At 36.8% G+C, this 16,330-nt stretch overlaps 1 protein-coding gene across 1 annotated transcript in view; it reads left to right on the top strand.

Moving 5' to 3' along the window:
* Window positions 1–13,856, top strand: part of LOC140137608 (uncharacterized) — a 51,902-nt gene extending 38,046 nt beyond the window's left edge. The window contains exons 7-10 of the mRNA XM_072159344.1: window positions 133–273; window positions 956–1,103; window positions 2,325–2,412; window positions 11,746–13,856. Of these exons, the coding sequence (XP_072015445.1) occupies window positions 133–273; window positions 956–1,103; window positions 2,325–2,412; window positions 11,746–11,810 (442 nt within the window). The 3' untranslated portion in view covers window positions 11,811–13,856. The remainder of the gene's footprint in view (window positions 1–132; window positions 274–955; window positions 1,104–2,324; window positions 2,413–11,745) is intronic.
* Window positions 13,857–16,330: the final 2,474 nt, after the last annotated feature.

Genomic DNA, 16,330 nt, shown 5'->3' with positions numbered 1-16,330 from the left:
TACAGAAGTGTCAGGAAAACAGTCCTGTTGTTCATATTCAATGTATCCTCTTGGTATCATTTATTGATCCTTGATGTGTTTTGTGTCCTCGTCCGTTGCATTCACCATTACTCACTTTTATTGTTTTAATAGTTCCATACCAAATCCTATCAACATTGAAATAGAGAAGGCTGCTGAACAGATTCAGGAACAGATGGTACGACTGAAGGAGGAGAGTGATAGATGGGATGAATTATTGCAGGATTATACAGAACAAGTACAACAAGAGCAAAGGTAAGTTGAATTTAATTGATGGGTCAGTCACTTTCGTCGCACCCTGTACACTTCTCTGGTCTGCCCAGCTCTTGAATATAGGCTGGGATGGAGCTACGTCATGCTGGTGAAAACAACCAAGTGCCGGTGAAAACAAATTGCGCAGATCAATCAAATTGGGTAACTGGACCGTGCGCCCACTGGCCACTGCGCATCGTAAGCGTTACACTTTGCACCGAGTGCGTGCTTGGAATGTTTTGTTTTTGAGCTGAAAGTTGACAGGGAAATCTGCTAAAAATAACCAAAGTCTGCTCTCTCCTATAGCAGCTCAACCTGGCACCCAAACACCCTAACAAACCACCTGGAGTCTGGTCAGAGGTTTGCCTGCCATGTCATATTGCAATCTTGGGATCATAAAAGATCAGCGAAAAAAACAAAATCACTGGTCATCCTAATCTTTCACTTGTTTTAACCAGTCAATAGCACAAAAGCACCGAAGAAGAACATGACATTGGCATCTTAATGAAAGCACCTACATGCCCTGTATCTTATCATGTGCTATGAGGGATATTAGCAATTGCTGAAGTTCATTTCAGTCACCCCCCCCCCCAATAACTAGGACTGCAAATGGTCGCCATTAGCCTACACGTAACTGATCATGATAAAGTTTACTGTTTGTTTGTTTTTTGTTATATATCATTAGTAATCAACAGAAACCCTCAGAACAACAGCCTATTACAAGAATACCACCAGGTCTAAGTCAACAACAGAGAAAACTACTGACAGATCTGCCTGATTTAAGTAAGATACAGAGCTGGGCAAAGGAGTCTGTTGTCAAATTACAGCTGCAGGTAAGTCAGGCATTGGGATATTCCATACGAAATCCATACTCCCCTGTGGTAGATTTAGTTAATATCTTCAAAAGAGGGAGTATGGGTTTCACATGGAATGGACAATTGGGTAACTTCCATTTGAAATATTCACCCCAGTTGTGGAAGATAGGTAAATCCATAATACAGGGGGAGTATGGGTTTCAAAATAATTAACCTCAAAATAATTGACCCTAGCTAATTCCATATGAAAAACATACTCCCTCTGTGGAAGAATTTTCTTAAATCTTTGACAGTTGTATGGGAGATTTTCAAAAGTGTGTCCCTGCTTTGTGCGCAGGGTGGGGACACAGTGCACTTTTTGTATAACACATGTGTTTGCATATAGATTTGAAAGGCGAGTAATCACCCGCTTTCATGATGCTATGCGAGGTCTCTAGTATGATGCTAGGTGAGCTGTTAAAGGGAGTAGTTTATCCTCTTACCAATACTAGCAATAGGCTAGCCCAAAGGCATTGTGTGATGACACTGACTGCCTAGGTCTGAAGAACATTTTAGCACTTAGGCACCGCACAGTCGATTAAGTTTATTTTACTATGATAAATCATATATTAAAGTACTGGAACTTGGATTCAGTTTTAGGCAATTTGCAATATTTATTGCAAGTGAAAATTGTTCATTAAAAAGTCAGGTTTGTGCAAGTGGTGGTGAGCGAGAGCGATCACTTTCCTCAAACAGAAAGGCCTTTAAACAGTTAACATAATAATATCCCACATCACACTGCACATCAATTGATATTAATGCAAGCTGTGTCAAAATGATTGGTACCCAACCGTTTCCATTGTGATTTTATATGAGACTGACACACAAAGGCAATATCATAATATCCTAATTTATAGACTGATGTAAAAGGTATTTATCAATATACATTGTCCATGATGCATTTGGAAGATGCATGCAGGCTTTTCAATAAATACCAAAACCAGGACCAAAACTGATGGGTACCAATCATTTTGATGCAATCTGTATGTGCTAAGGCCTACATGTGCAAACCTTGTGAAATGTGAAGCTCACCCCTGAAGATGCCTATCTATGATCATTCATTCCCATCACCAAAATAAATGCAGGTTTGGTTCCCATGTTAGCCAAGTAAACTTGACAAGTTCCCCTTGTAATAGCATCAATTTGATAAATATCCAAAATGGAAATTTTCACCAAATTCACTTATCACATTAATTTCAGGTGGATAAAATTCACCAGACAAGTGAACAGCTAAACAGTCTCCAGAAGCATGCAGATGGGTATCTGAAAGAGGAAATTGCTAAGTTGGGTAAGTACAGCATCCAAGGAATATAAGAGTAGTGTATACACTTTAAACCTAACACCCCAGGGGCTTTTTGGCAACGGGAAGGGAAAGAAGGAAGGAATAAAGAGAGAAAAGAAAGAAAGAAGTTTTTTGCTCTGGGTGGAATTCGAACACGAGACCCCTCGCATGCCAGGCATTAGATCGGTGACACTTTGCCACAGGTCTTGGGCTTCGCAGGCCAGCGAAATTATGCCTATATATCACTTAGGGTGATTGCGCCATCACACCACGTGGGATGCATGCACGAACAGCGCATATATCAAGTAGTATTTTGTAGTACCCAGTCTGTAGCACAACGGCACGCCGTTGATCAACTGAGGGCAATATTTTTAGCAACGCCAGACCGTTGCAGTCAATAGATGGCATCATTTCTAGCAACGACAGACCGTTGCTAGCTTTTCAAGTATAGAGGGCTTATTTTTGTCAACGCTCGTCCGTTGTCCACTGACAACGTTTTTCCGTTGCCGCTGAAAACGACTGCCTGTGTTGTGTGCACAGCGAGTCGCTACCGAGGGTCGCTATTGCGTGGTCGAGACAACAAAAATGGAGCGTAAATTTTCCCTCTCAAATATCAAAAAATAATTTGTTTTGATGCGAAATATTACTTATATATACTCCAAATAAATGATTGATTCTTAAAGTATGGCCTAACACATATTTTGGAAGATCGAACCAAAGGCTCGAAAAAAAACTTGATTCGCCGCAAATTTCGGTCAAGAAATTTCGTTATTTTCCACATAATTGGGTCGTGGTCCAGAAAAAACACAATATTTTCAGAAGTTTGATATGTTTTCTACTTAAAACAAATATTCAATTTGCTAAAAATATTTCCGCCCGGAAAATAACAAGTAAAACATCTCAACTGTCGAAGTAAAAATATGCGTCCATGTTTGAGAATACAAGAGGAGACATGTTTATCAGGTCAGCAGAGGTCAACTTTTGCCAATACGTCATGTCAATAACCGATTTCGATTGGTCTGTTGATGTACCTAGCTCATGAATATTCACATTTACGTCAAGGTAAATAAACAAACAACGATGTAAAAAGTAAACAACTTATTTCCCTACATACGAATTCTGAGCGAAATAAAAATTAATGTAGCCTACTGGTATGAATGGATTTATTAGATAATATGCATTTGGGGAACTTTCTGCGCCGTAAAGCTAGCAGTTATGGTGCACACGGCTACTTGCTAGCGTGCCCGGCTGGCTCAATTTATCTCGGATCAATTATTTAAGCTTACCATGTGAATTGGTTGCCAGCTGTACTATCGAACTGCCGACCAAACTATCACAATATTTTCTAAAAGACATCCGAAATAATCATTTATTTATTTCCTCAATTGTTCAGAATTCCCAACATAGCTTTCGTCATTATTAATGCCTTGTGTTTTATACGGAAGTAATTATTTAAACTAAACTGTGGCCCCTGGTTTAAATCATAGTTGCACAGAAACAAATAAAAAAGATAGATGTCCTGTATTCAGACTGAATACTACATTTGCAGGGGCATGTCTTTGGACCGACACGTTGCTGGTTCGACATGATGCTAGTCCAACTCGTCACTATTCCGAACATGAAATAAACATCTTTGGTCCGACACATCCTAGTCCAAATATGTAATGCAGTAAACTTCATTGTTTTGATACCTTCAACTCGGCCCTAGTCTGACATAACGCTAGTCCGAATATAACGAAAAACTTGTCACTAGTCCGAAACGTTGACATAGTCCGAATATGAATCTATTTGGAGTTGGACTAACCGCCATTTTTCAGATTGGGACTAGCTAAGTGCTTTCGAGTTTCGGACTAGAGAACTGTTAATGCGTTTTGCACATTTGGACTTGCGAAGTGATGTTCAGATTTTATTTTTGGACTAGCGATGTATAAGACTTGTTTCAATGTTTTCGGATTGGTGAAGTGTCGGTCAATTTCACAGTTTTCCATTGTCGGACTAGCTCACCTAATTCCGTTTTCGAACCTTTCATGTATTGGGAATTTTACAGTTCCGACAAACGCCTGGATTATGGACCCCAATAATTCCATTTTTGGCCGATTCCAAATCAAATTAACGTATTAATGATGCAACTACTTTGGTAATTATTATCATGAAACAGTCATACCATTTCTTGGGAGTGATTCAGTAGCCAGACATATTAAAGCGTGTCGGTAACTGTACAATGCAAGACTTGCTTGTGTCCATGGATAACGTAGAGTTTGTCACTACTTGAAATAAAAATGGAAGTAATATTAGTTATCAAAAGAGGACGCAGTGGGTAATCGAACCCGTGACATCGGTATCACAAGTGCCGATCGCTGGCAAGACCGTGGATGCCGCATTGAAGTGGACTGCCATTCTATCTATCAAACAAAGAGTTACGGAATTAAGGTGACGAAAAAAACCTGTTCTACGGGCGGACGGACCTTTCAAGTAGGGTCAGTCGGTTGGGCTTTTTTTGCTTGCTTTTTTGAAATGACCCATAAAATCACCAAAATCTGTAAATATTTGCAATTTGGGAAAATACAAACAAAAAAATTGTTCCTGAAATTGTCGAAATTTGGGTCGGTATTCATTTGTACAAGAAAATTTTTTTCCCCAATTTGTTCAAAATCTTGGTCGGTCGGTCCCGTAGAACAGGTTTTTCTTTTTTCGTCGCCAAAGCGTGATATTATCGTTATCCTTAAATTCTCAACTTGGTCTGGGCTCATAAAACTCCCGGGCTGAATAGCCATACACGGTTACTTAATATTACTTAATAAATAGCCGTATAAGGCTACGGAAACAATTTTCGTTTAGAAATCATCTTTTATTAAACAAGCACATCACAATTAATTTTTTGTTGTTGCAAAAACAGTTCTGAAAGTTTTATTTCTTTTATGTTCCAGCAATACATTTGAATAATCAAATACTATCTAGACAATTTATACAGTAGTTTCTTGAAACCCCGGGCTTCAAACCATTTACTAAAACTTCAATGCATGCACTGGCAGATCCAGGAATTCAAGAAAAAAATGCCAATTTATCAGAAGATTACTGGGCTGAGAGCTTGGATAAAATAATGCTTTTATAATGCTGATCCTGGATCCACCACTACAATGGTAACAATTATGGCAAAATGTCATTTATAATTTTTCATATCACCATGATTACTAGGAGTAGGAATCTAAAACCAATTTTAATTGTAATTTAATAATGGGTGCACCTAGACAAAATTGGACACCAATGTTTTTGCTTGCTCGTGACTCTAAACCACTTTCCTGAACAACAAACATATAATGCAAAAAGGTCAAAAAGAGAAGAGGGGGGATGCTAATTTGCATAAAACAAAAATGGTTTTAAAATGGCGACAAATGCAGGGCTCAAATTTCAAAATTGAAATATGGATAAAAAAAAACCCCATCTATTTGTATTCTTCTCATTATTAGGATTCAGAAATCAGAAAAAGTATATGAATCATAATACATGCAGTTTGATCTATCTCCGATGCAGTTCTTGAGTTGTAGGCATATTGGTGAAATGTTAAATTTTGGTCCCCATCATTGTCCAAAATGCTCCTATTTTGATCACGTGGTCTCAAATTATTCCGCTGGGAAAAATATTTTAATTAAAGAATAGTTTGCCATATCTCAGGTGTTTTGTTATCGGTAACTGGGCAAATAAATCAAAACCCATTGACCTATTTTGTAATGTTACAAGTTACAGGTATAGGAAGCAAAACACTTGAGATGTGGCAAACTATTCTTTGTTTAAAATGTTCCAAGGAGATAATTTGACACCACAGTGATCAAAATAAAACATTTTTGATATCTTTACCCCTGTGGACAATGGTTGACATTTAAAACAATATACCGTACCTGAAGTAAACCTTAAAACGTGTACATTATAGATATGTCAAACTATACTTTTCTGAATCCCAAAATTAATGACAGGAATACATATACATTGATTTGAGCCCTGCATTTACATGTATAGCAGCCATTTTTGTTTTATGCAAATTGGCATTATCCCCCTATTCCCATTTTTGGATATATTGTTGGGATGTCTTTAGAGATCATTACTGTAACAAAAAACACTGATTTCCAATTTTGTCTAGCTCCAAACGTAAATTGACTCAAAAAGTGGAGCAGAAGTAAAAATTGCTCAATCATTATGCAAGCATTTGTTTTTAAAAATAACAATACAATAATTACAAAAAAAAAATTGAAGAAATTTTTACCCAGAGCAGCCAGCGCACATCAATGTAAAAATAAAAACGTTGAAAAAAATGCATCTGGCCTGATTAGAACTGGTGACCTTCGTATTACTAGCACGACGCTCTAGCCAATTGAGCCATAGAGGCAAACTGGAGAAGGGCGGAAGATTTAAATCTATATAAGTACATGTATTATGTTCGAATGATGTTCGTCGCATTCGTAGTGGAAGGAATCAGAACTGCAAAATTTAATATAAAATACGCAGTTCTGATGCATTAATATAAAATATGCAGTTTCGATGCCTTCCGCTAGGAATGCGACGAACATCATTCAACATAATACCTTAGATTTAAATCTTCTGCTCTTCTCCAGTGTGCCTCTGTGGCTCAATTAGCTAGAGCCTAGAGCGTCATGATAGTAATATGAAGGTCGCCGGTTCGAATCCAGCCAGATGCACTGTTGGTTTGTTTTTTCAACGTTTAGGTGCATTGGCTGCTCTGGGTAATGATTAAATTTGTTCATCCAATCAACTCAGAGAACTAAGTATATAATTTTCACAAATAAAGATTGTCATGGCATTTTCAAAACTTGTGTCAGACTTTTCAAGTAGGATCTTTTGGTCGGGATTTTGTCTTTTTTTTTCTTGGCAGCATTTTGATGATTGTTTGCAAACATATTTTAGAAAAATTGTAAAAAATTTTCACATCAAAATTTTTGTTAAAAAACGGCTGAATTTTACCTGATTTATTTTTAAAAAATCTCCCAAAATGCAAAATCTGGGTCAGTCGAGTCAGCCCTGTACAGGTTTTTTTTTGCCTTCTCCTCAGAAAGTAACAGAAGTAGATTTTAAGAAAATGCTTTGTGATTTCAAGCTCGGTACCTGGCATTTTAAATCAAGCCACGGTGAAATAATTACAATCCATTGTATTCCTTATCAAATCAAGATCGTAAATATGCAAATTTCGCTCCATTCACTCTGCAGGCTTCGGTTCAAGGAATGATATCCACAATCCAACAAGAAGACGATGCATCTTTTGTCAAATATCATCCAAGATTTACATTGTACTTCCCTAGAATTACTTTCGCCTACAGTTACCAGTGACAGTCCAATGATCATGATGATGATCCCAATTACAAATTAATAATTTGTAGTTCCTCATTAACCGCTGAAGTTCAGTCTTCATCTCGATCTCCGTCGTTTGCCTCTTCATCGTACAGTTTTGTGTGTCTTTGTCAAATAGCGTCCGAGGTGTACATTGTACTTCCCTATAATTACTTTCGCCTACGTTCGAAGTGACAGTCCAATGATCATGATGTTGATCCCAATTGCAATTCAGAGTTCTTTTTAATTTAATTTGTAGTTCCTCATTAACCGCTGAAGTTCAGTCTTCATCTCCGCCGCTTGCCTCTTCATCGTACAGTTTTTGTGTTTTACTGAGTTCTGTGATTAAATCAAATGGAAAATAAAATAAAAAGATAATTATTTAACAAAGCTAGACATGCTGATCAATTAATCAAAACAATGATTTAACCCTTAGTACTGAACAAGATCTCACTAAATCTCACTATGAAAAAACTGCTCGTGCACGCATTGCATGTGACTTGATGACGCAATCAACCTAAGTCATATACGATATACCCAGGGAATCGTTGGCCGGGCCAACGTCACCTGTGTGGCTACATGCTGGGGATCTTCTGCGTGGCATGCGAGGGGTGCCAGGTTCGAATCCCGGGGGTGCCAAGTGACTTCTTTCTTCATCTTCCCTCCTTTTTTGTTTCTTCTTTCCCTTCCAATAGCAAAAAACCCTTGTGTTCAGTTAGGGTTATTTATTGAATTTACATGTAAAATGCAAGATAGCTCCGCAGTTTGACAACCCTTGATCTATTTTGAAATTAATGTTACACTATCACTAAGTATCAGACAGTCAAACTTGACATAGGGTCATAGTTAAATAACGATACACAAAAAATATTTATGGCGAGTGGCGAATGTTTTACGGGCCCGACCGACCCAGATTTTGTGTTTTGGGAGAATTTTTTGTTTTTAAGAGCGACGTTTTACGTTATTGTTTGTGGGACATGAGAGCACATCAGACATATATATATCGAATTACATTTTGAAAACGAGGAATGTCCTTCTGATATCAAATATCAATCAATTGAAAATTTTGACAGATTTTTCCCCAAAAGATCTTTTCAAAAAACAAAATTATTTGATATCAATATTATCATCAGGAGCACATTCCTCGTTTTAAAAATATGCAATTCGATATGTCTGATGTGCTCTCAGGTCCCACAACAAAAATGGGAAAAGTCGCTATCCGAGCCCTTACGTTTTGCTAAATCATGTAAAATCAGCCATTTTTGTCTTTGGCCAAAATGTACTGATTTTAACTGAAATTTTAAAAAAATTCAGAATATTTTCAAAATATGATTGCAAAAAAGCATCAAATTTTGCCAGATTTTTGTGGTTATATTTAGGGTCATTTTAGCCTCCAGAAAAAAAAAAAAAAAATCCTGACCAACTGACCCTACTTGAAAAGTCTCCCCGTGTAAAACAGTGCTTTTATTCGTCGTCTAATCCTATATACAATATGTTTGATCATACATGTACATGGAGGATTGAAATTCCAGTGAATTAGTTTAATTTGCCGTCGGTGGTTCTTCAAATTCTGTTCCATATTCTAGAGTGCACATTCCCAACAAAAGTTCCCCCTACGAGACTTCTATTGCTGTTAACAAAATTATGATGGGTGGGGCAACTATCAGGCCTAAAAAATGGATTGCCCTTAGAGCTCCAAAGTCAGGGTCGGTCGGTCGGTTTATTTTTTTTCCTTACTTTCGTTTTTTTTTGCCACATACAATTTTAATATCAAGAAATGCAAGTTCACCTCAAAATACCATGGTAAACAATGATGTAAACAATTGAACTTCCAAACACGGAGGCATGCTTCAGCGAATCTGACTCTAGTTTTACATGCGAAGCCATCGGCATCGCCGGTGAGCAAATTTGTGGCTACACTTCTCGAGCAAGGGGCACAGTGGCAAAGTGTGGGTCATCAGTTGGGGCACTGACCACGATTGGTATGAGTGGGGGCACAAGCCGGTTTTTGGCAGTTTTCCAATGGGATTTTTAAAAATTTTCAATCAATGGGGGGACCCCCCCCCCATGTCACTGAAGGGGCAACTGGAGGCAAAAGAGCTGACGTGACTGGGGTAAATTTTCCCCATTCGTGGCGCTGCCACTGTCTACGTATACAGTTGACATATATTCCCATTCCATTGTATACCCCGAGTGTATACCATACGCGTGTACGCGTACTGACCATGCATGATCACATTCACAATGACTAAACACTACTAGTATTTACTAAAAAAAACCATGTTAAACAGGAACTAAGAGAGCATACAAAACATGAAAGATATGATGGTGAACGTGATTAATGGGCACTTATCATATTATCATTATGAATTAGTTAAAATAGATCAGTAAGCTTTAATTTGTCATATTGTGTACATACACCATGTACACATGATACACGTATGTGAATGTCATGTACAATGAAAACATAGTGAAAGGTTGTCGAATTCTGCATATTGTCATGATTGTCGTGCAACAATGTTCAAACTAAAAACGACAAACAGGTCAGCATGATCAGATTGTATCAGCAATCTACGTTTATCACAGACCAACGCCGTTCCGTTGATTTGTCAACGGACAGTCGTTGTTTACAACGCAATCACGTTGATAATTCTGGCAACAACGATACGGCGTTGATATGTAGTCAACGTGTACTCGTTGGTGAATGCAATTTTGTTGGAAAAAGCCAATTTGCCAAACGATTTACCTCCATGAAAAAACGATTTACCCATCAATATCTTTGCGGAGTCATCCACATCGAACATCATTTTAGTACAAAAAATATTCCAACTCACCAAATTATTCCGGTAAAGCACCGTAAATGGCCCATGAAGTTGCCCGTTTCTGACCATAAACATGACAATATCGTCGCCATTTTCATGATTATCTCGACTGTGGCAGGGTCGGAGTTGAAGTCGATGACGTTATGTGATAATAAAAAAAAAAAAGTAATGTTGCCAGCATTAAAATAAGCATACAATTCCCTAATAGTGAGCACAAATTAGGAAAAAGAGCCCAAATCCGATTTCTCGAATCGGCAACGGGCAGCCGTTGTTGACAACTGCCAGCCGTTGTATTTTACTGTAAACGGCTTGCCGTTGTGCTACAGACTGGTACCCGGGCGTGTTAGGGTTAAGGTATAATTTTAAAAAAAAGAAAAAAAATAGCATTCAAAATGTGTTTGAGAAGAAAAAGGGATTTGGAATCAGTAGCGTATTAGGCAAGGTGAAGGGACAGACAGTTTGTACAGGGAAGGCCATCTCAATCTAGCAGGCAGAAATCAACCAGAATTACCCTATGCATCTTATTTGTACCCGGCTTCACACCAAAATTCAACTTGATTATATCGTAATAAATTAGGTTTTAAATTGTCAGTTTTTAACATATATTTCCTTGGTTGTGTACACTTCTTGAATCTGTTTAGATCCATCCAAAATTCCCCTGTTGGTCAGTTGGTACAGAATTTGACACATTTCTTCCTAAAATTGTCTCTTTGAAATGAAATTACCTTGTAACCTACAACAGTCAAATCAAGAATTTGTATTTTGCTGTGTTTTATAGAAAGTTGTATGGGTATAAGTATGAAAAAATATTTGTTGTAACTTTTCATGTGTATATCTGAGGTGAAATCCTCTCATGGCCATGTCAAGTATAACAGAGTCTAATAAAATTAGATCACACTCACCACTTTCAGATTTCTGGAACTTTCGACAATGGTATGTTTGTAAAATTTGTTTACAGATACAATAATGTTTCACCATTGTTCATCACCATTTAACAAGGAAGTAATGGATGACCGTGCTTCTGTCTTATTGCGTCCACACATATGCTTATTTGTAAACTTGTGTGGGTTCATTACCATTTAACAATGGCACGCTCCTGTGCAATGCAGCAAGAAGAGTTTGGTATTTCATTTACACAAATGACTAAAATTTATTTTGTCTTTTACCTGTTTTCTTTCAGCTGCTGAATCTTTTGCAGGATCTATGGATGACCCAAAACAGATATTGCATCACACAAAGTTATGATTACAACATGAAATAATCCAAACCATGAGGAAAATCAAAAGACCAGGGGCTAAAATTGGTTGAATTAGTACCTAGACTATGTTGGTACAGCAGATTTAATGGGGCTCTCCGCACCTCCCTGGATCTGTTCTTGCTCAACACCTGCTTCGTAATAATGCTGTGGGTTAAAGCTACTATCTCACTGATGGATAGAAAGTAGTAGGCAAACACACAATATTATAATAAAAGTCTGAAATTAGACAAAAAACTAGTTCATGTATGATGATCCTATCAATCAGACTCTTACACAGCCCATCATAGGTTATAATTCAAGACCGAATTAAAATTAGTAATCTGCGTATGACGTCCTGTCAACTAGATGGAAAACGCCGTACTGCGCAGGTCAGCAACCAATCACGCTGCGCCTTTGCCCTGATGTCTAACGCCATATAGTCATCTTAACTTGGTCATTGATTATAGCATCATCATGTTAATAAGGAAAGCATCACCCTAATTATTTGATGCATGGAGAGATTGACAGGATCATCAGATTCTAATAATACTACTAAAAGCTTGTTTATTCCTGACTTTTATTATACCTGGTGTCATTAAAACGTACTCTTTGATGCTTGGGGAGTTTGATATAGGATCATCAGATTCTAGCTTGTTTATTCTTGAATTTCATTATACCTCATGTCATTAAAAAAACTTGCTCAGATTACTTGGAATTTATACAGATTCTAATTTTCAGTAAAGCATGCTGATTTAGAACACTATCCCAGCAATTCACTACTTGCACATGCTTTTACGACGGGAATTCATAACAACGGTGATGAACAACGGTGAAACATGATTGAATCCCTTTCAACAACAAAAACAAGCTAAAGATCGTCTAATTCACATGATTATTTCATGAGAAATGTCAGTTAGTCATAATTTGGCACTCATAGGCCTACAAGAAGATCTGTGATTTCTCTGTTGATATCACTGAGCAATGAAACTACAAAATAAAACGGCAATGTGTAGCCGCTATCTCTTCACTGACATGTAAACCAAGTTCCAGGCATGACAAATTTTACGCGTAACGCGTGCGCGCTTTTGTTAACTTGCGATCGCGTCACGTGTGACTGGAAAAGTGTGGATTCATCACCGATTAACAACGTTTGGCTTCTGGAAGAGTTGTTGAATGTTAATTGAAGACTTGCATGAGTTGTTTCATCAGGCTGACAGCCCATCACACCTGATTGTTTCCTTATAGGCTACAGGAACTGCTGTACTTAAGGTCCGTTCATACTACCATTGCTTTGCGATACCGATACATCGATTACTTTTTGCCGTAGCTCAACGCAACTTGTCGCAATGCAGTATTTTGCAGTACGATGCAGTGCGGCAATGCACCGCATCGCAAAGCAACGCATCGCAAATGCGGTGGTAGTATGAACAGACCTTTAGAGGGCATGATGAGTTGTCCAAGGTGTTCGGTTAAGTGTTTAGGCCCCCTTGTACTTGTTTAGAAGATTGGTTGCAATCACAGCAGCTAAAAGGTACCATAATAGAACTGCATGTGCCGTTGAAAATGTATGCAAAATCCCTCATTTCAACTTTCAATTACTCACTTAAATCAGATGTGCTTTTATCTTTTTTTGAAAAAAAAATATGACCCCTAAATTATTTGAAACTATCCATAGGTCTCATTATCAAAGCAGCTCTTACTTTTTGTATACATTTTCTATGGAGCAAGCAGGTACAAGCAGGATGGGATAGTCCCTTCAGCTGCTGTGTGGGTTGCTATATGAGTTTCCTCGTATTAAGAAAAAAGCTGCATATCGACTCGTATTTTCACAGTGTCCAACCACTATATCAAGGTTCACTATGTTGAAAATGAATAAGGCTTGTTATGTCGAATATGAAATAATCTTTTATGTTTGATTTAATGCTATGCTCAAGTATTATGTGAAATTTATACTTGATGAGCATTATAATAAATTAAATGATCATGCACATGTGAATTTGCAAAAGTGTGTTTTTGAATTGAGTGAAGAGTGACCACCCATCCATTTACTGTATTAACCTAAGGCCTAAAAAAAATTGTTTGATTGGCGTAACATAAAAAAAAATTAGGCTGGTCGGTCGGCATTAAAAAAAAAATTCACACACATTTTAAGCTGTAAATTGCTTTTTTTTCTTTGCTTTTTTTAATTTTAGGTTGTTTTTAAAGTTTTAAAAAAAATTTTGCAAAAATGTTTGAAAAAAAGTCTAGGATCAAGCCCATTTTTGGGATCCGTCGGGTTACGCCAATCAAACAAATTTGTTTTTGCTAAGTAATGCCCTCAGGCCTTTGCTAGACCAGTCAGAATGTGGGTTAGGGTAGAGACAGATTTTTTTCCTTCTAAATTTACATTTTTAGCCCATTCTTATAGTAGTGTAATGTCTCCTGCGATCAGGAACGCACATTTAACTTGCATTTCTATCATGAATTGTATTATGCCAACAGTCCACACATTAATTTGCCGGCAAGAATAACTAAGCTGATAAAATTGCCCCTTCACTTAATTAATACATGGGATTTTTCTAACATACTACTATTTAAGGTGGTACTGCACCCCTTGATAAATTTATAAATATTTTGCATTTTTCTCAAAAATAATAACACACTGGTGAGAAAAGTTATGTATATTATAGGGGCAAGGAATCCAGTTACTACACTGGAATATCAGTGATTCAAGACAAGCGGAACGGTTTTTTATGATAAGAAAAGAGATACCGCTAGAATGTACCTTATTTCTTAACATTATAATGAACCACTTGTCTTGAATCACTGAAATTTCAGTGAATTGGATTCCTTTCCCCTATGATATACATAACTTTTGTAACCAGTGTATAGTTATTTTTTGAGAAAAATGCAAAATTAGTCACAAAATTTATCAGGACCATAAAGAGGCGTGGTCGGATTTTTCATATTCTGTTTCCTATCTTAGATTGAGGCCTACAATTCTAAAAAACCTTCTACAGGAAAGGTTTAAATGTCGGGTTATATAAAGGGTATAAAATGTTTTAATAGCATTCATAAAACATTTTTGCAAAACATTTTAACAGACTGTTATTTAACTGTTGACAAAATATTTTGCAAAAATGTTTACCCAAAACATTTTAAAAACAGTCATGATATAACCCAACATTTAAATGTTATAAAAATGTTTTGAATAAATGTTATAAGAACATTTTTTTGTATTTGCTGGGGCTGTCAATACGGTTAAAGACCTTTAACTTAGCACCCCTTATAACCCCTTATATAAAAATGTTATTATATTACATAATGTCTCATCATTGAGTTGCAGTGGTTGTGATATATGCCTTCTATTATTTTTTCAATTATAATAACAGATATGCCCATTGGGGGTATCAGGTAAAATTTCCAGGCTGGAAAAACAGGCAAAGTCAGTAGAATTATTCTGACAAAGTAAAAAAAAATTGTGGGATAGGCTTTTACGACAGGAATTCATAACAATTAGTGAGTTAGCGGGTTCGCCTTCAGACAAGTTTAGAACTGTCAAGCTGAAGGGGCAGTCTTCAGTGAACAGCTCTTTTCAGAGCCAACAGTAGACAAGGGGGCAAGGGCGGTCTAACTATTTTATTCTTAGGTACTTTGTCCTGAAAAAGTCGGAGCTACTCCTGACGAAAGCTTGACAGTTCTAAACTTGTCTGACGGCAAAACCCGCTAAAACCCACAAATTGTAAAAAAACACTTGTTTGTTTCCTGTACGTGTCCTGAAAACCTAAATGCGAAATGCCAAAAATTAATTTTATTTATTGTCAAATTGGTGCAGAGTAGGTTATATTAAAGCCACGATTTCTCCGTGATACTGAAAAACAGAAAAATTCACGGAATTTGGGGTTTTCTCACAGAAATTTGAAAATGCCACAAAATAGTGAAAAACAGTGTAAAACTTTTGTGCTGATTTGCAAAATAAAACAAAAAAAACAACTATTTAGCAGTAACCAACCATTAAACAATCCATTTTATCATTAATTATGGGCCTACTACAGTAAAAGGCAAGACAAAATACACTTTTAAAACATGTTTATTTTCACCTTTCAGTGCTTTATAATTATTGGAAAATGGAAAATCACAGAAATCATCCAATTTGTTACACAGATTTTAAATTTTGTAACACAGAGATATTGTGGCTTTAGGTTAGATATGAAAATTGATAGTTTAAGACAATTGCAGATTGATTTTCATTGGCTACTAATGATTTCAGATTTTACAAAAAAAAACTTGTTTGTTTCCTGTAGGCCTACATGTCCTGAAAACCTAAATGCGAAATGCGAAAAATTTATTTCATTTATTGTCAAATTGGTGCAGAGTAGGTTAGATAGGAAAATTGAGAGTTTTAAGACAATTACAGATTGATTTTGATTGGCTACTAATGATTTCATATTGCTTGTAAATAAAGTGTTTGACAATAAAAAATTGTTGAAAATGTAATTTTTTCCGGACTTTTTATAAAAAAAACCCAAACAAATGCACTTAAAATTGC

This window comes from Amphiura filiformis, chromosome 17 (assembly GCF_039555335.1).
Source record: "Amphiura filiformis chromosome 17, Afil_fr2py, whole genome shotgun sequence".
In the NCBI taxonomy this organism is placed as follows: Eukaryota; Metazoa; Echinodermata; class Ophiuroidea; order Amphilepidida; family Amphiuridae; genus Amphiura; species Amphiura filiformis.
The sequence above is the reverse complement of the archived record's forward strand: the minus strand, read 5'-3'. Positions and strand labels throughout refer to the sequence as shown.